Raw genomic sequence first — 25453 nt, forward strand, 5'->3', positions numbered from 1 at the left:
GCCCGGCCCCGGTCCCGGCCCCGCGCAGGTGAGCCCGCGCCGCCGTCCCGGCCCCTCCCGCGGCGGGAGGCACTGACCTCTCCGCGGCCTTCCCTGGGCTCTCGCCCTGTCCCCTCGGCCTGGGCCGCGGCGGCCCCCTCACCCCAGGGCGGGGGGGTCTCTCGGGCCGGCTGCGCGGCGGCTCCGGGAGGTCCCCGGCGGACCCGGCCCGCGCCCCTTCCCGGGTAGCCACCGCCTCCTGCCGGGCCGGGCGCGGGGGCGGAACGGGGCGGGCCGGGGCCTCGCCATTGCTGGCGGCCGGGGCTCCGCGGGCGCCCCGTCGCGCGGGGCAATCAGCTTCTCCCTTCCTTTCTTCCTCCTCCTCCTCCTCCCTTCGCCAGCAGCAGCCGATCGTCCCCGGAGCCCCGCGGAGCCGCCGCCCAGGATGAGCCGCCTGCGCTGCCCCGTGCGCCGGCATCCCCGAGCGGAGACGCGGCCGTGCGGGACGGGTTCGCACCAGGTACCGCGCCTCGGCCTCACCCCTGCCCCTGCCCCGCTTCCAGGGCGTCGGGCGACGGCCCCGCAGCCGCCTGCCCGGAGCCCCAGCGCCGGCCTCCCCGGCTCCGGCGCCGGCTCCCTGCGGGCCGCAGCTGGCTCCGGCGCGGGCCGGCCGGGCGAGGGTCCCTGGGACCTCTCAGGAGACTTTTTCGGGTGATTTTTCCCCTCGCCGCCAGACGGTCATTTCTGACCAGGCTTTGCCAACCCCCCGCAGCCCCCTGCTGCCCCTCGCGCTTTGTAACTGCCCAAAATACCTGCTTAAAGACCAGAGGTGTTCTGTGGTGCGCTCGCTCGGTGGGCTGCCGAGCAGCGGTTCCTCAGGACACGCGTGTTTGCTGTGCATTAGTAATGCCTGGATACTGCCCCCCCGCCCCCAAAACTTCTGCTTCAAGGTGATAGTAACTTCAGGCATGACAAGTAATAATAGTATTTGTCGCTCGCTGCGCTATCCCGTGCTTCTCTTCAACCCACGGTGAAACCTTGAGAAGCAGCGTGGGGCAGTGACTGGGCACGGACCTGGGTGGAAGCGCTGGTCTCCAGCTCCTCGGGCCAGCGCTGCTGCCGTCCCGCGCTCGGCGCTGGCTGGAGGAGCAGAGGCTCCTCAGCGCCTCGGAGGTTTTGAGCTCCCCTTGGGACTTCATCGCGCTCTGTGCAAACCGGCGGCCGTGTCGGAGGCTGCCCTCGACTCGTGCGAAAGCTGAGGGGTCTGCTCCTGGGGTCAGCCCCAGGCCTGGGGCTCAGCCTGCAGCCTCTGCTCGCCGGGGGTGACAATCTCTGACTTCCTGCGTGGCACCTGAACGGGATTTCAGTCGGTGCTGCGGTCGTGTGCTCCTTGAGTCCCAGCCAGTTTGCCATCTCGCAGTTCAGGGCCTATGCTTGGGTCGGCGGCAGAAGAGCTGCGCTTGGAGCCCGAGCTGGGGGTGCGGGCTCCTGCCTTCGCTCCTTCCATTTCAGGTCTCCTCTAGACAGCTTGTTTCAAGTCACCCTTCAGGTAAAGGCTCAGACGTGACTGTGGGTAACAACCCCACCTGGAGATACTGAATTTACATATGTGAACGAGTGTGGGAACGTCTGGGCGCAGAGCACCCTGTGATCTCCGGGAGGAGGAAACTTCCCAGGGTGGCTGCAGCAGCACGGCTTGCTTCAGGGTTTGGAGTGCTGGAAACGGGTTGCTGGGGATGGAGGGGGCTGGCCTCGCGTGCTCAGGGATCCGAATTAGTGCTCGTCAGGGGCGGAGAGGTGTGACAGAAGAGGACAGAGGGTTGGATGTGTTTGTGTGAGTAAGGTGTCGGGTGGATGAGCCGCCGCTGTGGTGTGTGTGCAGTGGGCTTGCAAAGGGCTTCGTCGCCGAAGCGACGCCTGTTGCAGCAACACCCGCCTGTTCCGAAGGGCCGGGGCGCTGCTCGACGGCTCTCGGACGTGAGAGAGATTTTAGCACTCCCACAACTAGTTTTTTCAAATGGGGAAGTTAATGTGTAAGTGAATCTCTGGGTTTGACGCCTTCCCGTGGGGCTGTATCGTTTGCGGAGGAGGAGGGAGCGAAGGAAGCGCTGGCGGTGCGGTTCTGGGGCTGCGGCTCTCCCCCTGCCCTGCGCCTCCGTCCCCTCTGCAGCCGGGACCGTGGCTCGCAGCGGGCAGAGCGAGAGGTGCCGCAGAGACCGTCCCGCGTGCTGGGCACGGCCCGTGGGAGTGGGGCTGGATGGAGGAGCCCGTCCTGTCCGTCTGCGGCACCAGCGATCGCTCAGCCCCTGGCTCAGGGCGTCCCGTTGCCCTTTTCCCTGAAAATTCACCGGTTTTGCTTTCTCCGCTGCTGTTGTCTCTGTGGTGTGGGTCCTTTGAGAGGGCAGCGGTGCTGCTCGGTGGGAGGAGGGCCCCCCAGCAGTGCCGCTGTGCAGCAGCGGAGCTTTGCGGGCAGAGTTTGCCCTCGGGGGAGGTCTGGAACCTGGCATTTTGTGTTTTTTGAAGCGGAGTGAGACCCGTGTGCTGTGCGGGCGTTGGATCAGCTTCAGCCACGTGTGAAAACCGGGTGGGAGCCCGTCTGTGTCGAGAGCCCGGAAGGGGATTTTGGACTTGAAAGAGGGCGCAGCGTCCCCAGGAAGAATTACTTGTCCTCGCAGCACGCCGCCCTTCTTCCCCTCGCGGGCTGAGCCAGTCGCAGTCCCTTCGTGCCTCAGCTTCCCCAACCTCTGAGCTATCGCCTAATAAGTTGTGTAGAGTCGCTCTGCTTGCAGCGGGTCTGGAGGGGTTCTCCGAGGGGCGGGGGCTCTCCCCGTGGCCTGGTGAGGGGCACCGACAGCGCGTCCTCCTCCGGCGCTGCTGTGATGGCCTCTGCCCCGTCGCAGCTCCTGTGGCCTTCCCGAAGGCACAGCAAGATGTCGAAGGCCGTCAGTGCTGAGCAAAACAAAAAGTAAGGCAGCGTAATAGAGACCAGATGTCTTGGTGAGGCTTCATCCCGTCCCCTGGTTGTTTGCCAGGGCTGATATTTCTGATTCCAGGCAGGCAGGAGCGAGGCTTTTCTTTTTTTTCCTGTAAAGCCAGAGCTCTGTTCCCGTGGATCTCCCTCTGCTTTTGTCCCTGAAGGAGCTGAGCTCTCGAGTCGCTGCGCCGACACGCTGCTGCTTCGTCGGTCGTTTCTGTGCTAGCAGGGGCTTCCCTTGATTTCGTGTTTAGTCACCGAGTTCAGGGCCGTTCTGCCAGGAAGAAACTTGGCCCGTTACAGCTGTGGGTGGAGGATGAGCCACATGAATTCAGCTCAGCCTGTTTTCCAGGCCGGATTGCTTCATGGTGTGCAGCTGATGGGGTTTGTTGAGACCAGCGATTTGGAGCAGGGCAGTTACGCTGAGCCTCGAGAGGTAAATGGAACGTTGGTGCGTTGAACAAATGGTGCTGTGAATCACGGAAAAACGCGGAGAGGTGCAGGAGGCGGGCAGTGAATTCCCTCGCTGGGATTTTTAGGGAGCGCTAGGAGCGGAGACGTGTCCTTGGCGGGCTCCGAACAGCCCCGTTGCTGGGGTGTCACCGAAGAAGGCGGCTGTGTAAGTGTCGGGGGGAGGGGGTGAAGAGGAAAATAATAATAATGAAAAAAACAAAAAGCGCAATGCACTGATTTAAAAACCCCAGCAACGCAGGGATTTCAAAGCCGTGCCTGCGGTGCGGAGGTAACCCTGCAGGCCCGTGGGTGGATTTATCTTGCGCAGTTCCTTAATCCAAGTTTAACCCACTCAGCAGTCGCGGGCTCTGGCCGGCGTCTCCTCGCCGGTGCAGAGCCGGCGCGTGGCCCCCTCCGGCCCGGTGACGGTGGCAGAAGGGTCGGGGAGCTGGGGCTGGCAGCGGGAGCGGCTCCGCTCGCGGTGACTGCGCCGTGCAACGCGGAGTCGTCGGGATTCCTTGCGTGAGTAGGTCAGCTCGGATCCAGGCTCTCCTGCGGACGTGGAGGAGGTTTAACGGCCCGAACTGCAGCGCGCGCCGTCACGCTGCACCAGGCTTCTCCTGCGTGCCCTGTGGTTATGGGGAGGGAGGTTTAACGGGACCCCACGCACTTTCTCCCTCTCCAGCCTGGCAAGGAGGATGTCAGAAGTATTTCCCTGCGTCGGATGAATCAGTCGGGGCCGGGAAAGCCGTCTGCGGGCGACCGAGCCGCCTGGGATCGCAGATATTTCAGCACCTGGCGCGTGGAGCCGTGTATGGGACTCAGGCAGATGCCACCGCTCGGTTGTTTTGTTTTTCATCAGTTTGTCGTCTCAGTTGTCTTGATGTGAGCGTTCAAAGGACCCCAGAAGTGCTGGCACGAGCAAAGCTCTGGGCGACTCTGCCCTGGAGCCGGCTCCGCTCCGTGCCTTTGCGTTACGCCAAAGGATCTCCTTTTTGCCAGCATGGTGTTAATTTAAAAATCAGATCATGTGGGCTTTTGTGGGGCAAGGCTGGGCTCACTAAGAAGGAAAAACAACTTCCTTCAGCTCGCGGGGTCTTTAGGATCTAATGACCACAAATATTTGAAGCATGCGGGATTTGTACCGAAGGGAATGGCAGGCACAGGCGGAAACGTTGTGTGCTGCTGCCGTGCGGACGGGGTGAAAGATGCTGTTCAGAGCGGTTCAGACTGCTGAACTTTGGGCAGGCTTTTTTCACCTCCTAGTTAGAGCTGAAGTGCTTGGAAAACAAGAGGAGGGAAGCGGTGCTCGCGTCTGGGCACACCGACATCGTTTCACTGGCGTGTAGTACTTAGAAAGCAATGCCGTGGGTTTCCGTGCCCTTCTCTGCCGCGTCGGGAGCTGTAATGCCTTGTAAAAAGAAACAGAGAAAACAGCGTGGTTAAATCAAGGGGGAAATATCTCCTTGCAAGAACCCACCAGCGCAGCCTCTGCGGGCAGGCCGGGCTGGGGGTCGCTGGGGAACAGAGAGGCAGAAGATGGTTCAGTGACCTGCTTTCCCAAAGACAGTCATTTTTTCCACTGTGCTGGACGCGAAAAGCAGGAGGGAAGTGGCGATCTGCTGGCAGTGCTTAACGTTCGCAGCAGGCATTGTGCCCTGCTGCTGGTCACGAGCTGCCGGGTTGTAGCGTGTGAGCAATAAAGGGAAGCAGTCAGAGCCGCGTAAGGGTGCGAGACTGAATAGAGTGCTCTCTTGTATTTTTAGAGGGCGATTTCACTTGGCACTGGCCGCCTTTATTCTTGCTGGTTATCCACAGAGATGCACCGCTGCTGTTTTTACCAAGATGGGAAACCGGGAAGTCTGTGCAATCCCTCATTTATCTTATTTTGAAAGGCAATTAAGTGGTTATCATTGCTGAGGATACGTAATCGGGGCAGTAATGTCTGGACTTTGAAAACAGGGACCTTGAGGCAGCAAACTTGGTTCTTGGTCTGGCTCCCTGCTCGCCTGTCGCCTGGCTCTGGCGGGGATTTCGCCATCGCTGGCTGCGTACCGCTGTCGCCCGCCGTCCCGAAGCAAGGCTAAATGAGCAAAAGCTGGGCACGGGGGGTAAACGTCATTTTCCCTAGCAGGAAGCAGAGCCGCTGGGTCCACGCAGCCTGTGGCCCTCGAATCCCAAGCGCTGCAGAACGCCTTTGGGGTGGAGAGCAGAAAGCAACCTGGTTATTCCCCCTCCTCCCCTTTCTCATTTTGGCTTGCTCAATTTTTTTATCGTCATGGTAACAGGGAAATTTTGTGTAATGGCTGATAGATGCTTGCAGCTCTCTTTCAAGTCTGAGGGGAAGGGGCACCGAGAAGCTCTTTAAAACCCACCATGACCCGCTCAGCGTTGCGCTGGCCCGGCTTGCGCTGCGTGCGATGGCGTGGGGCACCTTCCCTCTCGAGGCAAAGGCGTTTTGAAAAGGTTCGCACCAAACCTCCTCGGGGCTCTCGCTCTCCCTTGAGGCGTCTCCCGGCGCGGATTCCTCTTTTCCCACCTTCAGGCTGGAAGCAGGTCTCCTCGGCAGGTTGTGTCCCTGACTCTTTTTTTGTCTTTTTTCTTCCCAGCTCTGAAGCGCGCAGACCCGGCGCTGCTATGGGAGACTCTGCCGCAGACCCGGCCCGAGGGACAGGCTTGGAGCAGGCGCCCGGCGCCGCGCCCCAGGGGAATGGCGGGACGTCTCTCAGCGTCATCACGGAAGGCGTCGGGGAGCTGGCGGTCATCGACCCCGAGGTGGCGAAGAAAGCCTGCGAAGAGGTCCTGGAGAAGGTCAAGCTGATGCACGGCGTCCCCTCCGACAGCTCAGCAAAACCAGCCGATGGCAGCGATGCCGAGCGTGCCCCACGGACCGTGGTGGATTTGGCCAACGGAGACATCGGGGAGGGCTGTGAGATCAAGTGCTTGGACGATCCGCCCGGCACAGCCTCCAGGATCCAGGAGGAGGACGAGACCATGGCCAACACGGTGAAAACCGCCCGGAAGCGGCAGAAGAACAACTCTGCTAAGCAGTCCTGGCTCCTCCGGCTCTTTGAATCCAAACTCTTTGACATCTCCATGGCCATTTCATACTTGTACAATTCAAAGGAACCTGGTGTGCAGGCTTACATTGGGAATAGGTTGTTCTGCTTTAGGAACGAGGAGGTGGACTTCTACCTGCCACAGCTGCTGAACATGTACATTCACATGGACGAGGACGTGGGAGATGCGATCAAGCCCTACATCGTGCACCGCTGCCGGCAGAGCATCAACTTCTCCCTGCAGTGTGCCCTGCTGCTGGGCGCCTACTCCTCGGACATGCACATCTCCACTCAGCGACACTCCCGCGGGACCAAGCTGCGGAAACTCATCCTCTCGGACGAGTTGAAGCCAGCTCACAAGAAGAGGGAGCTGCCGTCGCTGAGCCCAGCGTCCGATACGGGGCTGTCTCCTTCCAAAAGGACTCACCAGAGGTCCAAGTCGGACGCCACCGTCACCATCAGCCTGAGCAGCAATCTGAAGCGCACAGCCAGCAATCCCAAAGTGGAGAGCGAGGAGGAGGTAACGCTGGGGCTCTCCGAGGCCCCCGGGGCCGTGCTCTGCAGTTGGGTCCCATCTCATAGCTCCTCCTTTACCGCAGAGTTTTTTTATCCTAATTGCTGCAAATGGTTGAAGTTTTGATTCCTGTGTCTGTAAGCAACGGACACACCGGTGGGTCACACTCGAGGGTGCCAGGGCTCGGGGGGGGCTCGTGGTGTGAGGGAGGACCTTAGATGGCTTCGGGGTAAGGCAGAAGGCTGGGTCAGGACCGAGTCATCTCCTGTGCTGCTGGACTCCCGCACAATTCGGGCACCTCGGCCGGTGTCTCTGTTTTGCAGTCTGCAGCCAGCTGATGGCTGTTGGAAATCTGATTTCCTCCTTGTCCCAGCTTGTTCAGATTTAGCAACGATAAGGTTTGTCTGCAGGCAGAAAAGGCCCTGGGCAGCCGGGAGCAGGAGCAGAGCGGGTAAACCCATCGGCTCTGCTGGGCCGGTGCCTGGCCAAAACGAGCCGCCGGTGCTCGCACCCTTCTGGCTGCGGGGCCGAGCGCTGCGGCTGCGGGGTTTGTCCGCGGCCGCTGCCCTGCGCCGAGCTCTGCTGTGGGTTTCTGTCGCCCGGGGTGGTGGGAAGCCAGGCTTGCGCTGCTGGAGGGGCCGGGCTGGGCAGAGGGGACGCTGCCAGGTTCCAGGCTTGGGCGCTAATGCGGTTTAACGCCAAAGCCAACGACGATTAAACAGGTGAACTGGGGCATGCGCTGTGACGTGCCTTCCAAACCCAAACAGCTCCGGGGGCTCTGAGGCATTTATTTGTGAGTGTCAAAAAGTTACTGGCACAAAGTGGCTTTTGGTGCTGAGCTGCTGTAGCGGTGCCTGCTGCGAGACTCTGCGTGCTCGCTGGAGAGTGTTTCTCCCAAAGAAAATGCAAATTACTCGTTTGACACATCTGCTGACACAGAGACTTAGGGAACAAAAGGATGAGCGGCATCCTTGGTAGCGGGGATCCAAGGCTGGAGGGAAAAGAGTTGGAAGCAGGAATTTTTAATTTTGCTGCTTTGTTTTGAAGGGCTGATGGTTTTTGGCATGAGCGTCGGCCTGGGCTGGTGAGGAATGCGGGGCTGAGACGGGGCTGCTGAGCGGGAGGGGGACGGAGCGGGCGCGCTGGTGCGAAACGCAGATTTTGTGAGCAGCGCTGGCCAAGGCGGGGAAAAACACCGCCTCTTCCCCTGCCCTGGCTCGAGGAGCTGGCGTCCTCCCGGGGGAGGTGGCTCACCTCTCCGCGGGGATGGCTCGGCAGCCTCGCAAATGGCTCGGAAAACCGCAGCACCGAAGGCCCGGTCCCGGCGGGGCTTTGGCAGCCGCGCGGATCAGCCAGGCTCCAGGCAGCTCCGTTTCTGGGTCATCCCTGTGCCTCGTGTGGACGAGACCTTGAAAGCCGACTTCCCCGCGGCTCTGTCTAGACGTTTGAGATCTCGTGACCGTTTTCGTAACGGTGGAGTGTGTCTTGGCTTTCCTGCCTCGCCTGAGATTCCCCTTTCCCCCGGCCCCGCGCTGGGCTGCGAATCGTTGGGCTCTGCCCGTCGTCTGGGCGCGGGGAAGGCTCCTTCGGCTGAGGGTTTGGAGGAGGTTTCGGAGGCGCGACGCAGCGGTCATCCGGGCTGGTTTCAAGTGAAAACCACCCTGTTCTGCTCCCCGCTGTTCTTGGGCAAAACCCCAGCTGCGAGCCGGGCTGGCGGCGTTTGCCGATGGGTGACTGAAGCCTTTGCATCTCTGCCCATCGGCTGCTCGGCGCGAAACCAGCGGCTGGTGGGGAGCAGGACGCGCCGGGGCCTCTCCTGCTCGCACTGGCTGCGGCCGCTTGAGTAATGGACGCCGAAGCTTTGCATAATTGATGGGTGAAAGCAGCGCTGCAAGGAGTTTCTCTTGGCAAGGTTTGAAACGTAGTTTGATCCGGAGGCCGGGCACGCTGTTTGAGCGCTGCACAGCAGTGGGGGTACTCGAGGCGCCGCAGGAACTTTCCTGGCCTCCAGATATCTCCAGCCAGCTTCCTGGACCTGTGTGCTTGTATGTGCTGGATGGTAGAAACCAGCGATCCCTGCAAAAAGCTGCAGGGCTCCTGTCCGGGGTTTTTCTGGTGAGGGTCTCCCACATCCAGGCTTCATCTCCTCTTCACCACTGGAGCCCGAAGCCGCCTCTTGGCTCTACAGAGGAGGTGGTGGCACCATGTTCCCTTCTCTGCACGTCCCTCTGTGTCTGGCCGGGGGATTTCCCCATCAGTCTTTCCTCCACTGAACAGTTTTGGGGTTATTTTCCCATCTCCCATCCCCCTCCTCTCCACTGAACCCTTTCAGCCTCTGCTGCGTTTCCCGTAGGTCTCCTACTCCAGACCCCTGGGTTTTTATTTCTGCCCTGGACCTTCGCCTGTTGCTCCGCGTCTTCCTTGAAGCGCAGAGCCAGGTCCTCCCTGTTTCCAGGCGCTTAAAGCTGCCTCCATCCTTTGCTGCTGGTCCTCTGCGGGGGAAACCTGCCGTTCCCGGATGAGCTGAGTCAGACCTGAAGCAGGTATTAAGGCTGCTTCGGAAAAAAGGTCTGCGTTGGTGTGAGAGCGTGGCGGGGGATGGCTCTCCCAGCGTCACAGTCACCCCTGGGCTGGGCCTGTCCTTCCCCCCGCGGTCGCCTGCAGCTCTGGCACTTCGTTTCGAAAGAATAATTCTTCCCGCTGAGGTCTTTGCGTTCCAGTTGTCGCTTCGCGCTGCGGAGCTACCGTAACGGCAGGCAGGAGAGGTTTTGTTTCAAGTGCCGTTCGCACTGTGGGTTTTTAATCCTCCCGGGGTTGTGTGTCTGTAACGTAATTCCATGGTACGGTTCTAATGGTATAAATTTATTTTGCATTTGTTACTTTCCAATTAATACAAAGGCATGCAAAGGAAACGCCGCAAGCCCGCAACGCCTGTGGTCTCGCATCCGTCCGGCTCGAGGCGGATGGGCTCAGCCTGACTTCCAGCCCTGCTTGCAGGGGTCAGGGCTGGATTTTGCCGAGTCCGGGTGCTTCCCGTGCTCCAGATCCACTTACAGACAAAGGGTGGGTTAAACGTGCTGGGGCTGCTCGGTGCTGAATTTTCCACCTGAGCAACTCGAGACCTGGAGGGGGGGAACTTGCCGTAACCTGACGCTGGTGCTGGAAGCCAGGGGAGCGCTGATCGGTGTTTCACGGCAGGCGACGGTCTGAGATGCCGTGGTGGGGTGTCTTTGGCTGCGCGGTCCGCTGGGATGCCGGAAGACGGAGAGACAGGGGCTGGGATCGCCGTGCCGCAGGCGCGAGGGCAGGTTGCCGTCCCAGCGCTGTGCAGTGGGGATGCTTCACTGGGTTTTTGCCTGTTTAAGTGTTAAACCCCCAAGACACGTCCCTCGCTGTCTGCGGCACGAGCCGGTCCTGCCGGTGCCTTCGGTCGTGCAGTGGTGCTGTGACGTCGGTCACGCCGGGCAGAAACACGGTGGAGTTGGGTGGGTGGCCCAAGGTGAAACCTCCTTGGGGTGGAAGCTGGCCGTGGTGGGCCGTCGTGTCCAGCTCCCTGGGGTTTTGGCAGGGACCAGCCTGGGAGCAAAACCTCACCCAGGGCAGAGCACTGCTGGGACTTCAGCAAAACTGTTGGTGGCTGGGCCCCGCTGCCGAGAGATGCCTGGTGGGGTGAGGAGAGCTGAGCCTGGAGCGCAGAAAGCCGCCGTGCTGTCTGATCTCCGTCCCTTTGCCGAGCTCTGCAGAGCCCCAGCCTCGCTGGCTTCGGGGTGGTCTGTGTCAGTGATGCCCCCTCCTAAACCCGACAGGGTTTGCCGTAAAGGCGCAGCGAGTCCTCGCCAGCCTCCGCGCCGGGGCTTTGTGCCCAAACAGGTCGTGCTGCCTTTGCAGCATGCAAATGCCTCGGTTCCTCCGCGGCGGGCGCCGGGCGGTGGTGGCAGCCCCGGAACCGCAGCCCAGTTCGCCCCTCGTCTCCCCCCTCTCTGCAGGGCTGGGCGAGGACCCCCCGGGTCTGTGCCCCCCGCGCCAGGGCTCGGCTCAGTTGGTGTTTTGGGGGCTGGACGTGCCCGGGCTGTGCTGCTGCAGCGCTGCACGTTTCTCGTCGGGCTTTTCCGAGATGAAACCCCACGACTCTGAGCTGAAGCTGAGGCTGGCTGGGGGCTGTTTGCTCCCTGGTGTCCCTGCCTGGCAGGCTGGAGCTGGCACCCGTCGCCCGTACCCAGCCCCTTATCTGCCTGCGAGCCGGGCGGCACGATTTGACCCCGGCATCCCTGCCAGCGTGGCAGGGCGCAGCGCTGATGGTGCCGAGACATCCCGGACTGCGATGGCGAGTCCTGGAGTTGAAGGAGTTGTAATCTTAGGGCAGATGTGTCAAACTGTAGCTGGGGCCTTGCACCTGGGTGAGACGGGGAGGATGGTCCCCGTGCCCCGCTCTGCCTTCCGCCGCGGTGTGGGCTCTCGGAGGCGGGAGGGATAGATCGCCCTGCCTGCCCGGAGAGGAGCGGTTCACCTCGGATCCCTTCACGACCGAAGATCAAGGTTCAAAATACGCAGAGCAGGGTGGGGAAAACAGCTTGCTTTGTTGTTTTTTTTTTTTGACCAACTGGATTGAAACCAGTTATGTTTAAATGGGAAGGGCTTGCTTTAGCCGGGAGCCTGAACCCAGCGCCTGCAGAGCCGGGCTGCTGGTGGGGAGAGCCGGGCAGGCTTGTGTCTCCGTGCGAACAGAAATGTTTGGCCGAACTGGTTCCACTAGTCAAGTAAAAAAATTTTAATTAGAAAAACTGCTAATTGAATAAGCAGTTAAGAATCTAGGCTGGCTGCCGGGAAGGGAGCGCTGGAAACGGCAGCTGCTCAAATGGCAGCGCCTCGCTGCGCGCTCGGGGCCGCTGCGCGTGGGTGGCTGGTGGAGGAAGAGCAAAGCTTTCACGCGACGCCAGCGCTGCCCACGGCGTGGGGCTCCGGCTTTTGCACAGCGGCATCGGCGCTCTCGTGAGAAACGGCAGCGAGGGTTTGTGTGCAAACCTGTTTACGCCCGCGTTTCTGCGCAGATTCGCTTACCGGCGCCTGCGCGCTTGCAGGCGACTTTGGGTTTGAAAGCTGCATTTTATTCGAGGTTGCCCAAAACGCCTGACCCCGGCCGTTCGCCTTTCCGCCCACGCCCCTGCCCTGCCTTCGCCAGCCGGCGTCTGGGGCAGCGCTGGCCTTTTGCCTCTGGAATTGCCCCTTCAGCAGCGCTGGCGAAGGTGCTGCTCTGGTGGGGCTCGTGTCCCCGCGCAGGAAGCGCAGCGTGGCCGCCGCAGGGTCCCTTTGGGTGCTGTCGCGGCAAACGGCTGCGGGGGCTGCGCTGCCGGCTGGGTCGCGGACAGCACCGAGCTGGGAGCTTCGCGTGTTTTTGGCACCGTCCCTTGGGCTTGGCAGGGCGTCCCTCTGCCTGCCGGGCTTCTGCTTGGCCATGGAGACAGCAGTCACGCAAGCTGCACAGCCTGACTCCTCCGGGCACCCGGGATTGGCATCTTTTAGCTAAAATTCTGCTTTTCCCCATAACACGAGCAGTGTTGGTGAGGCGTTCGCTTCTCAAGAGCTGTCTTGACTTTAAACTCTTTTTTGAGATATAAACCACTGCCATCCGTAACGCCTGGTTTAGTTTTGTGGCAGGTTGGAAGGTCCTGCTGCGAAGGATTTGTGGGAGAGAAAGCAGTGCTGGGGCCCGGGCTCGCCGAGCTCGCTGTCGAGCGCTTTGCCCAGAGAGACGAGGTCATTCTCGTTGGCGCGACAGCGCGTGGTGACCGGGTCGGGTGACCGGGTCGATCCTGGTGCGGGATGCTCCCGCGTCTTAAGACGGACGGAGAAGTTTAGACTGAAAACCCCACGGCGAGCCCTGCGGAGACGGCGGCTGCAGACGAGCCTTGGCCTGGGCGCGGGGCGGAGCGATGGGCACAGGGGAGAGCCGCCGGCAGCCGCGAGCCCTGCTGTGCACCCCCGTTTCGGCGGAGAGCAGGGCACGGAGCGTCCGGGGCTCCTCGTTACCCGAGGGACGGATCTGGCACCTCGCCCGCGCCTGGCAAACGGCTCGGCCGTGTGTCGAGCTTGCCCGGGAGAGGAGTCGCGCTGCCGGCTCCTTTCGAATGCCGCTCATTTTCCCGCTCCTTCCAGCCTGGTTTCCCGGGGAGAGGAGTCTCGAGCGATCCTTGTCTCCTCCAGCAGGAACCTCTTGAAGCGTTGACCGAATGCCGCAGAGGGGAGAAGCCGAGACGTGCCGAGCTCCTCTGTCTCTTGCTGAATCGGCTGCTGTGTGGAGGTTGGTGCCCCTTGCTGACACCGGCCAGCGTGCCCCGTGCCGAAGCAGCCCCGCGGCTCCCCGGCGAGGGGACATGCGAGGGGTTGAGGTGTCACAGGAAGCTGTGGGGAGGCTGGAGCTGCTGCAGGGGGGAAGGTTTGAGGGATGATGAGTGTGGAGGAACCCAGGCTTCGCCAGGTCTGCTCGCACAACGAGCTGCGTTCGCTGTTAGCGTTTGCTGGCTGGCTGCGGTCGAACCACCTGACCTCGCTGGGGAAATCATCCGACAGCGAACAGAGGCCCCAGAAGTGCCATTCCTGGGTGGTCGGCGGGTCTGGCTGCCCCGCTGTGTCCCGAGGCCTCGCCGTGCTGCGGTCGAGGCCTTGGGGGCTGCCGTGGGTCCTTCAGGCGAAGCGGGTGGGCTCAGGCCCCGCTCTGCGCCCGCAGCTCGCCGTCCTGCGGAGCTGCCCGTGAAATGACGTTGCTGGAAGCGCGGGTGGGTGGAGAGGAACTCCAAACGTGTCCGGAACGGCAGAGGTTGCGCCGCAGGGTTAGACGCTAAGCCAAAAAGCACGATGCGCTTCACTCCCCGCCGCACTTCGTTATTCCTGTTCTCTGGGCCCGGGCTCGCGCTGTGAGCAGGTTTTGTCGCTCGCGCCCAGCGTGGCGAGCGGGCGATCTGAGCTGCAGCAGATACCGGAGCTTGTGCCGCCTTCGCAGAGAGGAGGTGGAGAAGCCGAGGTCTTGGCCATGCTCGGTCTGGGGAGCGGCTTGGTGACAAACCAGGAGCTGAACCTTGGAGGAGCTCGCTTGTCCCCCCGGCGCCGGCTCCAACTCATTTTCTGCCCGAGGGTGCAAACCGGCGTTGCGTCAGCGTGCCGGCGTCGCGGTACCGGGCAGCACGCCCTGGGTTTGGCAGCCGTGCATCGCACGCGGCCGGGAGAGACGGGCAAAATCCTGGCACAGGTCACCTCCAAGGTCAGCGTCCGCACTGACACGGCGCCTTCGGCGGGCATGGGCTCAGGCAGGCTGGAAGCTGCCTGGTCCCGCTCGGAAGCTGCCAGCGCTGCGGGTTGTCCCTGGGGAAGTCACAGCAGTGACCGGGCCGCGCATTTGCCTGCAGGTTCGGATGCGGCAGCGCGGGCCCCGGCTTCCTTGCGCCGGGCTGGTCCGTGCCGTTCCGTCGCTGCGGGGAGGCCGCTGCGGCCGCGGCCCCAGCGCGGCTCGAGCTGCTGCGGCGTGGCGGGGGTTTTTCGGCACGCTTTGCGAGCTGGGTGATCAGCTCCAGCTCCGTGTTTGGAGGCAGAGCCTGCGCTGAGAGCTGTTAATGCACCGACACGTCTGAGATGCACCCGAGGGCTGTGGTTTAACAGCAGGCGCTGCCGAGCGGCGCGGGGGGTTGTCTCCGGCTCCTGCAGTCGGCGGCTGCAATTCTCAGAGCCGGCATTTTTGGATAAAGTCGGTAAATCACTCTTTCAAGGTTTCCAGGGGGGTCGAAGTCCGAGCGGCGCTGCAGGCGCCATGTGCGAAGCCGTCGGGGAGCAGAGGCTGTGCACGGCGCAGGGGACGGACAGGCGGTGTGCGACCTCGGAGTCGGGGGAATTGAAGACTTTCAGAGGAAAATTGGGAGTTTGGGTCCTAAATCTGAGAGGAATTTGAAAACTCTGCCCTCGGTCATCGCAAGCTGGCACGGCTTTAGCGGAAGAGGCTCTGCTTGAGAACACGCCGGGGCCGGGCCTGGCGCTGGCTGGGCTGCGGGAGCCGGAGCAGGAGCAGCCCGGATCGTCCCTGCGATTTGCTCTGCGGCAGAGGCTGCGTGGTGCGACGAGGAGAGCGACTGCGGGGGAGCAGGCTGGGCAGAGCGCAGCCGTCGACGTGTCGCAGAGGCGACGACTTGGGCTGCTGCGAGCAAGCCTGGCAAGGGGGTGTTTGCAGAAGCGTTTCAGCTCGTCCCTCCCAACGGCACCGTCCTGCAGCCGGGTCCCGTCGCCGGTCTCCTGGTTAGAGATTTTTATCAAAATGGGAAACTCTGACCCCGAATTACCTTGATTTAAGACCCAGGAATGAGTCTGGTGGCTGGCGAGGAAGGCAGCGACGTGAGCCCGTAGCAGCCTCCGGGCTCCAGCCAGTTTTTTCCGTGGGGAGCCTTGTGGGGTCTCAGCACTGCTGGGTTTTTATGTGGTCACGCGGAAGCGATTAATTTAAACGCTGTTATTTTTTATGGTGAGACTAAGCCTGGTGGAATTAGCGTGTCCCTGTAATTAACACTCTGAACCCAGACCTGTTTGTTTCTTTCTGGGAAGTGAGTTTTAAAACCAATTCCACACCAGTCTCAGGGTCGTGAAGCTCCATTTTGTCTCTCTTTGGCATGAAAATAATGGATTTTGGGCTCTAAGCGTGGCGCTGCAGCAGCGGGGGGACGGTCGGGCTGGAGATGGGAGTCGCTGCTGCGGTGGCTGCAGGGAAGCGTGGCCGATGGCTCGCGCTCCTCCGCTGATTAAACCTATCTCAGCTTGATCAGGGAAATAGTTTAATTGTTGGGTTTGTTAATCTGAGGAAAGTTTCCTTGGGGTTAGTTTTATCTGCTGAAATTAGAGGCTAAACTAGAGTCCAAGGGAGGGAAGCGAAGTGTTTGTGTCGATGGAGAGAGCCTGGTCTGGGGACAGACAGCGGCAGGAGCGTCCCCGCCTGCCCTGGCCGCCCCGGTCTCTGCCGCCGACCTGGGCCAAGAAGTCGGAGCTGAAGCTGGAGTCGCCCTTCGGGCTTTGAAAGGTGTCAGTGGGGGAAGTCCGGGGGGGTTTTATGGGGACGTGCCGGGGAGCTGCGAGCCCTGCTCCCTGCCCGGTGCCACCGCGGAGGCTCCGGTTGGGGTCCGTGAGGTGGCTGTGGCGTTGCTCGGGAAGCATCGGGTACCGCTCCGGGTGCCGCTTCCTATCCAGGAGTAAAAGGCAGCAAAATTGCAAAGGGTGGGGGGAAAAAAAAAATGAAATGAAACGCGGTCGTTATGAACCTGGAGCTAAACTATTGCTTTTTCTCCCCCTCTCCCTCCTTCCTCTCTCTCCTGTTAAACAAACACCACCACCCAAAACCGCCAACAAACCCCCTCTCCTCCGTTTCCCAGGAGCTCTCCTCGAGCACGGAAAGTCTCGATAAGTCACGCTCTCCCGTAAGTGGCCCGTTCCGTTCCTGCGCCGGGCTGCCTGCCTTCCCCGCCACAGCAGCATTTCCTCTCTGCCACGAAAACACTCAACCCCGGCACCGGCGATGCACCGCGAGCAGCTCTGGGCCCAGCCGTCCCCGGTCGCGACGCCGGCACCCCCCCTGCCGCGGCACCCCCCCCACCATGGCACCCCCCCCGCCGCGGTACCCCCACCGCCGCGGCACCCCCGTGCTGGCCGCCCCTCGTGCCGCAGCGGCCGGGCTGGCGGCGGTGCCGGCTGCGTCTCAACGTTTGCTGCTTGTTCAGCAAAAAGCCAGCAGAAGCGGAGCTTTGGGCAAATTCGCTTGCACCGGTTTGGCTAAAACACAGCAGAAAGCCCCGAGGGGCTGGGGGTGCCCCGGGTGCTCACCCCCCCCCTCCAAAAGGCAGCGAGGGCGAGCGAAGCCGTCGTTCTGGCAGCGCACGGCGGAGGCGGGGGGGACGGGGCCGCTGCTGCCGCTTTCGGCTGAGCAGCCGCTGACCTTTGCGTGGCGGCGCCCGCAGATGGAAGAGGAAATGCTGTTTCCTTGACTTTTACTTAAAAGTTCTCTGCCAGATGGGATTTAATTTGCTTTTTCCACCAATCATTTTTTTCCCCTTCTGTGTGTTAAACCTTGGTCTTTCAATCAAAACCCAGCGTTTTTCTTTCAAAATGAACCTTTAATTTTATTTTTTTCAATCATCAACAGCACCTTCCTGGTCTGTGCCGCGTTCCTGCTGATGGGTGGCTGTGCTCCGCCGGGTCCCCGCGGGCGGCCGCGCGGCGGATGTGTAGTCCACGCTCAAAAGCCGTTCCCCGGGCGGCGATGCCGTGTGTAGCCCCCATCCCCGGGACGGGGTTTGCGTGGTGAACCCCAGCCTGCGCAGCCTTCCCGAAGAGATATTTGACTTTATAAAGCGTTATTTGGCGGGTACCCAGCTCTCGTCCTTCTGTGGTGCCTTCAGAGGCACCTTCGGTGCGGGGCAGGAGTGCGGATGCTGCAGACCCAGGGCACGAGGCTTTTACCCCCAGGGCCACCCCGGCGCAGACTCCTCCTTTCGGTTTTTATAAATCTCCTTCAGCCCCCCTGTCTGTAAGCGGTGCGAGGGAGGGTGGGCTGCTCAGGCGGCCGTGGGTGGGCGGGAGGACAGCGGGCTCCCAGTCCTGTTTGCCACCCAGGTTTAGGGAAGTTGCTCTGGGTTCCCCCTCCTGCTCCTCCCGGCTGAGCAGAGGCAGCGACGTCTCCTCTCCGGTGGCTTTTCGAGGCTCGGTGTCAGCAGAGCGCTCGCGGGCGCCGCGGTCCCGGGGCCTTCCAGGCCTTGCAGACCCGGGCTGTCTGTCCACGGCAGATGGATATCTGTTATATCTATAATTTAAGAGCAGGACTGTTTCTTTCCAAAGCGCTGCCTGTGAAATGTTTTGCTGTAGTAGAAAGTAAACAGTGGAAAGCGAATATTTATGTTGGCTCGGAGCAGCAGAAGGACCCTTCGGGTGGTCGGATGAGGGAAGAGCATCTCCTGTCCTCCTCTCCGTGCTGGGCTTCAGGACCACGACGTTAATGAGCCGGGGCAAAAGCAGCTCTTGGCAGCCCCGCTTCGGCGTGACGGGCGTCCTGCGGCTCTCGGGGCAGGCTGGGGACGGCGTTTCCGGCGATGGCTCGGGACGGGGACGGCCCCGCTTCAGCTGATGCCATTTTCCGAAGCTGCTGCTCCATAACAGGAGCAAAACTTCCCGTGCTGAGTCCCCCGACAGCACCGACGCCCGGAGCCGCGCTCGCTGGGACGCCTTTGGAGCGGGGCGGGATGGGCAGGACATTTCCTGGCCGCGTGTTTCTGGCTGGAGGAGCGGCGACCTGAAGGTTTCAACCGGAGCAAGATCGTCGGAGGTGCAGAGCGGGTCCCGGCGGTGGCGGGGTGCTCCCGGGGTCGGGACGGCTTCGCTCCGCTCACTGCCAAACGGGGAGAAGATGCTTCAGGAGATGCTTTGGGATCCCTGGAGAAGAAGGGGGTTAAAAACGGCCTGCGCTGGTGAGACACAGATGGATACGGGTCTGAACCAGGAGGACTTTGCTCGTGCCTGCTGCTGCGCGTGGGCGCCTTCTCACCTGGGCACCGCCCCGTGCCCACCAGCCGCTCTTTGTTAAATTGCTCTGCTGGGACAGGCAACGACAGAGACCTCGGAGCGGGCGCGGGGCGATTCTGGGGACAATATCAGCGGCGTGCCAGACCTGGGAACCTGCACCGCCCCGCGAGGAGGAGGCCCTGAGAGGAGCAGGGACGTGGCAGTGGAGAGGTGTCGGAAGGAGCAGAGCAGCCCTTGAATGTCGTCCCGCTTTCTGCAGAAGTGGGATTAAAGCACTTGAGGGAAACGGTCCCAGGGGTGCAGGAGGCGTCGGGGCGCGGGGCGGGCTGGGTGGCGGGAGCCGAGGCAGAGCAGGAGCGGGTGCGGAGCATCAGCTGGAGCAGGGTTTTAAATGTTTATCCTCTGCCGGGGGGGTGGCAGCGATCCCGCTGGCTTCCGGTGCCGTGCCGTGCTCGCTCCGTCTGAGGACGCCTCTGCTGCGCTCGCTGGCGAGGCGGGCGGGAGAGCGGAGCGGGGAGAGGACAGGGAGGAGTTTTGGAAGGATTTTTGACGTGGACTACAGATACAAACGATTTCCCACCTGCCCTTTCCCCAGAGGGAACCACCAGACACATCCTTCTCCCCTTCTTGCCATCCCTTCATTTTGCTGTCAGCCGTTCCCGGCTCTCCGGCATTTTCCTTTGCTTCCTTTCCTCACGCTCCGTAGCTTTTTGCATGTGCATTGCCAGCATGATCGTACGGTGAGCACTTCGCAAGTTTAATTCTGCATCTTACATGGCAAAATCATCCGCAATCGTTTGTCGTTCTGATTTAAAAGCTTGAAAAAGTCGAGCAGAGAGCTCAGCTTGAGGCACGGCTGTGGGGGTGCTCCTGGGTCACCGTTTGATCTTTGCAGAATGGTGGATGGAGCCACGGCCGAGGCTCCGGGGTGAGGACACGGCAGAAAAGCGGGGCCGAGGCCGATTCGTGCTCCCTCCGCTGTCTGCGGGCTCCCGGTCCCTGTGGCCCGGGGAGCCGGGGCTGCTCCTGGGGGGGTCGGCTCCCAACTTTCAGGGTGGAGGATTTCTGGACAGCACAGCAGGAGGAAAAAAGTTCTGTGATCCTGCCCTGTGCTGCTTCCGGATGAGGAGCCCGGCCCTCCGGTCCCGGGAGCATCGTCCGCGAGCAGGGAGAGGGTGGGACGGGAAGAGGCTCTGTCTCCGGAGCTTATCCCGGCGCTTTTAGACTGCGGAGCCGGGTTGCAAACTGCCGGCATCTTGTCAGCCTGCTGCCTTTCTAACACTCCCCCCTCTCCTTCCCCAAACCTTTTGTAGCCTGTCAGACTCGCCCCCGAGAGAGAATTCATCAAATCCCTGATCGCCATCGGGAAGCGCCTGGCCACCTTGCCGACCAAAGAGCAGAAGACGCAGCGGCTCATCTCGGAGCTGTCGCTGCTGAACCACAAGCTGCCGGCGCGCGCCTGGCTGCCGACGGCCGGCTTCGACCATCACGTCGTGCGGGTGCCCCACACCCAGGCCGTCGTCCTCAACTCCAAGGACAAGGTACGAGCGGCCGGAGAACAGTTTTGCCTCGAGAGGCGGTTTTTGTCCTTGGCGTGGTCCCCGTTTGAGCATCGAGCGAAAGAAATGCTTCGTGCCGAGGGCGTCTCTGGGTGCTGAGGGTTGCGTCACCGCGTCCAGCGCTGGCACTGACCGGGAGGGAGAGCTGTGCGGGCAGCTGGGAGCAACCGGCCCCTGAGCCGTGCGCTGTCGGGGTCTCTGGGAGGTCCGGCCCTGCCCTGGCCGCTGTTCCACAGCTAATGAAAAGCACGGCTTTGGCCCCGAAAATAATACGCCCAAACGAAAAAGCACGCGCCCTGCCAGCGCAGAGGGCATCGCGCTGCCTCCCGTAGCCGCCTGGCCCGGCAGCGAGCGTGCCCCGCTGACGTGTGGTTTTGCTTCCCCCAGGCTCCCTATTTAATCTACGTCGAAGTACTTGAATGTGACAATTTCGACACAGCGAATGTGCCCGCTCGGATCCCCGAGAACCGCATCCGGAGCACGCGCTCGGCCGAGAACCTCCCCGAGTGCGGGATCACGCACGAGCAGAGGACCAGCAGCTTCACCACCGTCCCCAACTACGACAACGACGACGAGGCCTGGTCCGTGGACGACATCGTGGAGCTGCAGGTGGAGGTGAGGCCGCGGCCGCCGGGCAGGGCGTGTCCAGCAGCGTCGCAGGACGGGGAGGCCGGTGCCATCCCGGCTCCTGCCTGGGCTGAAAGGCGAGAGGGAGTCGCGTCTCGGCAGCCGCTGCATCCCACCCCTCGCGCCTTTCCCCTCCCAGCTGCCCGAGATCCACACCAACAGCTGTGACAACATCTCCCAGTTCTCTGTGGACAGTATCACCAGCCAGGAGAGCCGGGAGCCCGTCTTCATCGCTGCTGGAGACATCAGGTGAGGCTGGCGTGGCGAGAGCGGCCCAGGCAGTGGCTGCGTTGGGAGCTGGGATGCAGAAAGCAGAGGGTGCAAAATTTCTCTGCTGGATTCCCAGAGAAGAAACATCTGCAGGGGTTAAGGGGGGCTCTGCAGGCTGCGGGCAGCGGAGGTTTGTCAGAGCCCTGGACAGAGGCGTGGGAGGGACGCGCTGGGCTGGCACAGCCTCCCCCGCTCAGCCGCTGGCGCCTTTTCTGCCTGGTTTGGGGTGAATCCGAGGGCTTTGCCAAGCGCTTTGGGTCCAAGAGGCTCTGGGTGCGCGTGGTGATGCTGCTTCCTCCCTCGACACCGGGTTTCGCTCTGTCTCGCAGGCGGCGGCTGTCGGAGCAGCTGGCGCACACCCCCACCTCCTTCCGGAGGGACCCCGAGGACCCCTCCGCTGTCGCCCTGAAGGAGCCCTGGCAGGAGAAAGTCAGGTAGGGCTGGAAGCGCTGGGCTGGCCTGGGTGCAGCCGGGCCTTCGTCCGTCCTGCAGAGCCGAGGAGCTCGCTCCGCGATTTTGCCCAGTCCAGAGCCACGGCCTCGGCCTTCGGCCCGGCACGTCCCCAGGGTGGGGGCTTTGCTGGGGGAGGCAGAGGGCAGCGAGCAGCACCTGCGCTGGAGGAGCCAGAACATCCACGGCAGATTTGCTGCTCTTGGGTTAGGCTTTGAGGGGCTTTACCAGGTATTTGTAGGCGTCTTCTACGTCAGAAGAACTTGGCTTGTCCCAAAGTAAACCCATGCGTGTTCCTGCTCCGAGTTGTACGTCCAAGCCCCAGATTTCAGCCTGAACAAGGGGGAGAGCCCTCTGGGCTCTAGAAATTTGGGGCTGATCTTGTCCCTGTTGTCCTAAGGGAGAGGGCGGGCGTTCAGAGCAAGTGAATTCCCTCCTGCTGCCGCCGTCCCAGCTGAGCGTTTCCCGAGGCCTTCCCTGCCCCGAACCCCTGATGGGGCGACTCGCTGCCCACCCCCCTCGCTCGCGCTCCCATCCTCGCCCCTTCCCTGCAGGAGGATCCGGGAAGGGTCCCCCTACGGCCACCTCCCCTCCTGGCGCCTGCTCTCCGTCATCGTCAAGTGTGGGGACGACCTCCGGCAGGAGCTGCTCGCCTTCCAGGTCCTCAAGCAGCTGCAGGTGAGGGGGGAGGGGGCTGCTGGGGGGGCTGCGGCCGTGGGAGCCGCCCGGGGCCCTCAGGGACTTCTCGCTCTCTCCCACAGTCCATCTGGGAGCAGGAGCGCGTCCCGCTCTGGATCAAGCCATACAAAATCCTCGTCATCTCCGCCGACAGCGGCATGATTGAGCCGGTGGTGAATGCTGTGTCCATCCACCAAATCAAGAAGCAATCCCTGCTTTCGCTGCTGGATTATTTCCTGCAAGAACACGGCAATTACAACACCGAGTCCTTCCTGACGGCCCAGAGGAATTTCGTGCAGAGCTGTGCCGGTTACTGCCTGGTGTGCTACCTCCTGCAGGTCAAGGACAGGTGGGGCCCCGCGCCGTCACTCTGTCCTCTACCGGGATTCGTCATTTTGTCCCCGGACACAGCAGGGAGATCCCGGGAGCAGAGAGTGCTGCTGCTCCCGGGGCTGTGCCCGCGCTTGCCAGCTTCACGGGAAGCTTCCGCTCTCCCCCCAGGCACAACGGCAACATCTTGCTGGATGCGGATGGACACATCATCCACATCGATTTTGGGTTCATCCTCTCCAGCTCCCCCAGGAACCTTGGCTTTGAGACCTCGGCCTTCAAACTCACCACGGAATTCGTGGACGTAAGTGAGCAGGGGCCGTGACGGCGAGGGCGGGGGCTGGTCCCGCAGCCTGGGGCGGCACGGTCGAACCCCTGGCAGCTGGGCTGACCCCCATGGCGGCTCCTGGCCAGCTCTGCAGCCTCGGCCGAGCTGCTCTGGGGGCCTGGCGAGGGGGCTGGAAGCTGGAGGTGCTCCGTTTGCCATGAGCGTTCGCTCAGAGAAGCGCAATTCCCTAAAAAATCCCATCGTGCCCCTGCTGCAGCCAGTCCCTGTGCTCGCCCTGTCCCGGCGTTCCCCCACCCGCTGCCCCCCACCCACCCCACCTCTCCCCGCAGGTGATGGGCGGCCTGGACGGGGACATGTTCAACTACTACAAGATGCTGATGCTGCAGGGGCTGATCGCCGCCCGCAAGCACATGGACAAGGTTGTGCAGATCGTGGAGATCATGCAGCAAGGTGAGGGGGGGGCCGGCGGCCCCAGGGCTGGGTCTCGCCCCAGAGGCACCACGCGTGGGGCCGGGCTGCGCCGGGTGTCGCCCAGCAATGGCTCGGTGACCCTCGGCGCGGGGGGGAATGCTCATGGAGGGGGGGATGGGACACGCCTGGAGAAGTCTCGTAGCAGGAGAGACTCAGGGCGGCCCTGGTGGGGTCTGGGATCTGCGCAGGGAGCTCCTGGCCCGCAGAAAGGGGCTGGGGGTCGCTGGATGCCGTGAGGCTGAGGGTGCCCTGCGTCCGCCTGGCTGCGTCGCACCCGGGGGGGGTCAGGGCGGGCCTGGCCCTCCTTCGCCTCTCGGATCTCACGGGGCGGGGGCTGCCCGGGCTGCGCCGCGGAGCGGGGACGTGGCGACGGCCGAGTGCCGCTGGCCCGGGAAGGGGTTCCCGTTCCCCTGCACCAGCGCAGGGGCCTGGCGGGACGTGGAGCCCCAGGGGCTGCGCTCGCCCCCGAGCCCCTGTCCCAGGCCCCGCTCCCCCCTCCCCGCCCCCGCAGGGTCGCAGCTCCCCTGCTTCCACGGCTCCTCCACCATCCGCAACCTGAAGGAGCGGTTCCACATGAACATGACGGAGGAGCAGCTGCAGCTGCTGATCGAGCAGATGGTGGACGGCAGCATGCGCTCCATCACCACCAAGCTCTACGACGGCTTCCAGTACCTCACCAACGGCATCATGTGACGGCCGCCGGCCTCCCTCGCCCACAGCGGCTCCGCGCCGGCCCCGGCCCGAGCTTCGCCCCGGGACGAGGTCTCGGGCCTCGACGGTAAAGCGGAGGCCGAGCCTCGGTGTCTTCCCAGGGCTGCTTTTTGCCAGGACTCCTCCAGAAACCGCCCCAAGGCCCAACCAAGCGGTCGGAGCAGGAAAAATCCCCCCCGTGAAACCCAGGCAGAGCAGAGCGTGCGGTAACGGCGCTGTCGCGCGCGCGGGGTCCGGCAGTGGCCGGCGAAAGCCAGTGCAGGGCCTTGGGGGGGGGGGGGGGGGGGGGGGGGCAGCGCTGGCCCCCTCCCCGTCAGTGTTACGCCTGCTGGGGCCCGCGCCCGCGCCCTCGCCCACCACCTCGTGAGATGTTTGGGGGCTGGGCCTGGCCCCCACCTCGCGCGGCCGCTGCCCCTGAGCCTTCGGCCGCGTCAGGGCAGCGAGGGGACCCCAATGGCCCCGGCCCCGCATGTCCCCAGCCCCCCCCCCCCCCCGCAGCCCCCTCCCTGCTGCCACCGGTCACTGAACGCTGAACCCCCACCCCGCAGCACCCAGGGCCGGGTCGGGGCTCCCCGGGGCTCAGTGCCCCCCCCCCGGGGCTCGGTGCCCCCCCCCAGGGCTCAGTGCTGCCTCGTGCTCCTGCCAAGCCTGGTTGTGGGTTTTGGGTAGTTGTTTTCTTTTTTTCCTTTCTTTTTTGACTCTGTTCCAGGCCTTTGGGACTGTGAAGCCCCCCCTCCCCCCAGTAATTTCTGGCTGCTTTTCCCCTCCCTGAGTGGCTGCGCAGGGCTGGGGGGGGGGGAGGGGAAGGGGCCGGGAGCTGGCCCAGGGTGCCCAAGTTTTAACCCCAGTGGGTGCCTGGGCTTCAGGGGGGCCCTGCACCACACCCCCCCCCCCCCCCCCCTTCCTCTGCTGTAAGAGCAGCGACAGCCCCTGTGCCCCCCCCCCCCAGCCCGTCCTGCTGGTCAGATGGTTCCCCCAGCCCACCCCCCACCCCCCCCCCCGCTCTTTGTTTAGCACTAATTATTTGTCATGTTGATTATTTAGCATTAAAAGCAAAAATTCTATTTTGAAACGCTGGCTGCCAGTGGCCAGGAGCCGGGGGGGGGGGGCTCAGACCAGGGACTGAGGGGGGGGGGGGGGCCATGCCCCAGCCCCCCCCCCCCCCCCCCCCCCAAACCTGGGAGGGGGGGGCTCAGAGCAGCCCTCAGGCCCCTCTGGGGCAGCAGGGATGGGGAGGGGGCACTCAGCCCCTGCTCCCCCCCTTTTGGGGCAGGACCAAGACCCCCCTGTGAGGGGTGGGGGGCGCAGGCCCCCCCGGGCCGGGGAAGCACGACAGGGCACAGCAGGGTGAAACCACTCGAAGTTTAATCGCGTTATTACTACAAGAATAAAGGATTCCTGAGAGCCGCTCGCAGTGCCCGGCCTTTCGCCCCGCGCCCCCCCGCGCCCCCCCGCAGCGCTCGCTCTGAAGGCACCGACGTGCTCGAACACCACGGTCACAAAGTGCCGGGGGGGGGGTGGTTTCCTGCCTCTAAAACTCGTAGAAACTTT

At 62.8% G+C, this 25453-nt stretch overlaps 1 protein-coding gene across 7 annotated transcripts; it reads left to right on the forward strand.

The window, feature by feature from the left end:
* On the forward strand, positions 1 to 25445 carry PI4KB (phosphatidylinositol 4-kinase beta). Of its 7 annotated transcripts, XM_075445108.1 has the most exons (13): positions 7 to 28; positions 384 to 499; positions 6016 to 6985; positions 16378 to 16422; positions 19831 to 20058; positions 20464 to 20691; positions 20843 to 20952; positions 21303 to 21407; positions 21978 to 22101; positions 22185 to 22450; positions 22603 to 22735; positions 23050 to 23170; positions 23703 to 25445. In XM_075445108.1, the coding sequence occupies exons 3-13, from the start codon at positions 6044 to 6046 to the stop codon at positions 23882 to 23884; spliced, it is 2484 nt and encodes an 827-aa protein (XP_075301223.1). In that variant the 5' UTR covers positions 7 to 28; positions 384 to 499; positions 6016 to 6043; the 3' UTR covers positions 23885 to 25445. The 7 variants fall into 7 exon arrangements, with proteins under 7 accessions (XP_075301227.1, XP_075301223.1, XP_075301222.1 ...); XM_075445112.1 differs by lacking the exon at positions 384 to 499 and having other exon boundaries at positions 1 to 28; XM_075445107.1 differs by lacking the exon at positions 7 to 28 and having other exon boundaries at positions 279 to 499.
* Positions 25446 to 25453: the final 8 nt, after the last annotated feature.

This window comes from Opisthocomus hoazin, chromosome 30 (assembly GCF_030867145.1).
Source record: "Opisthocomus hoazin isolate bOpiHoa1 chromosome 30, bOpiHoa1.hap1, whole genome shotgun sequence".
NCBI lineage: Eukaryota > Metazoa > Chordata > Aves > Opisthocomiformes > Opisthocomidae > Opisthocomus > Opisthocomus hoazin.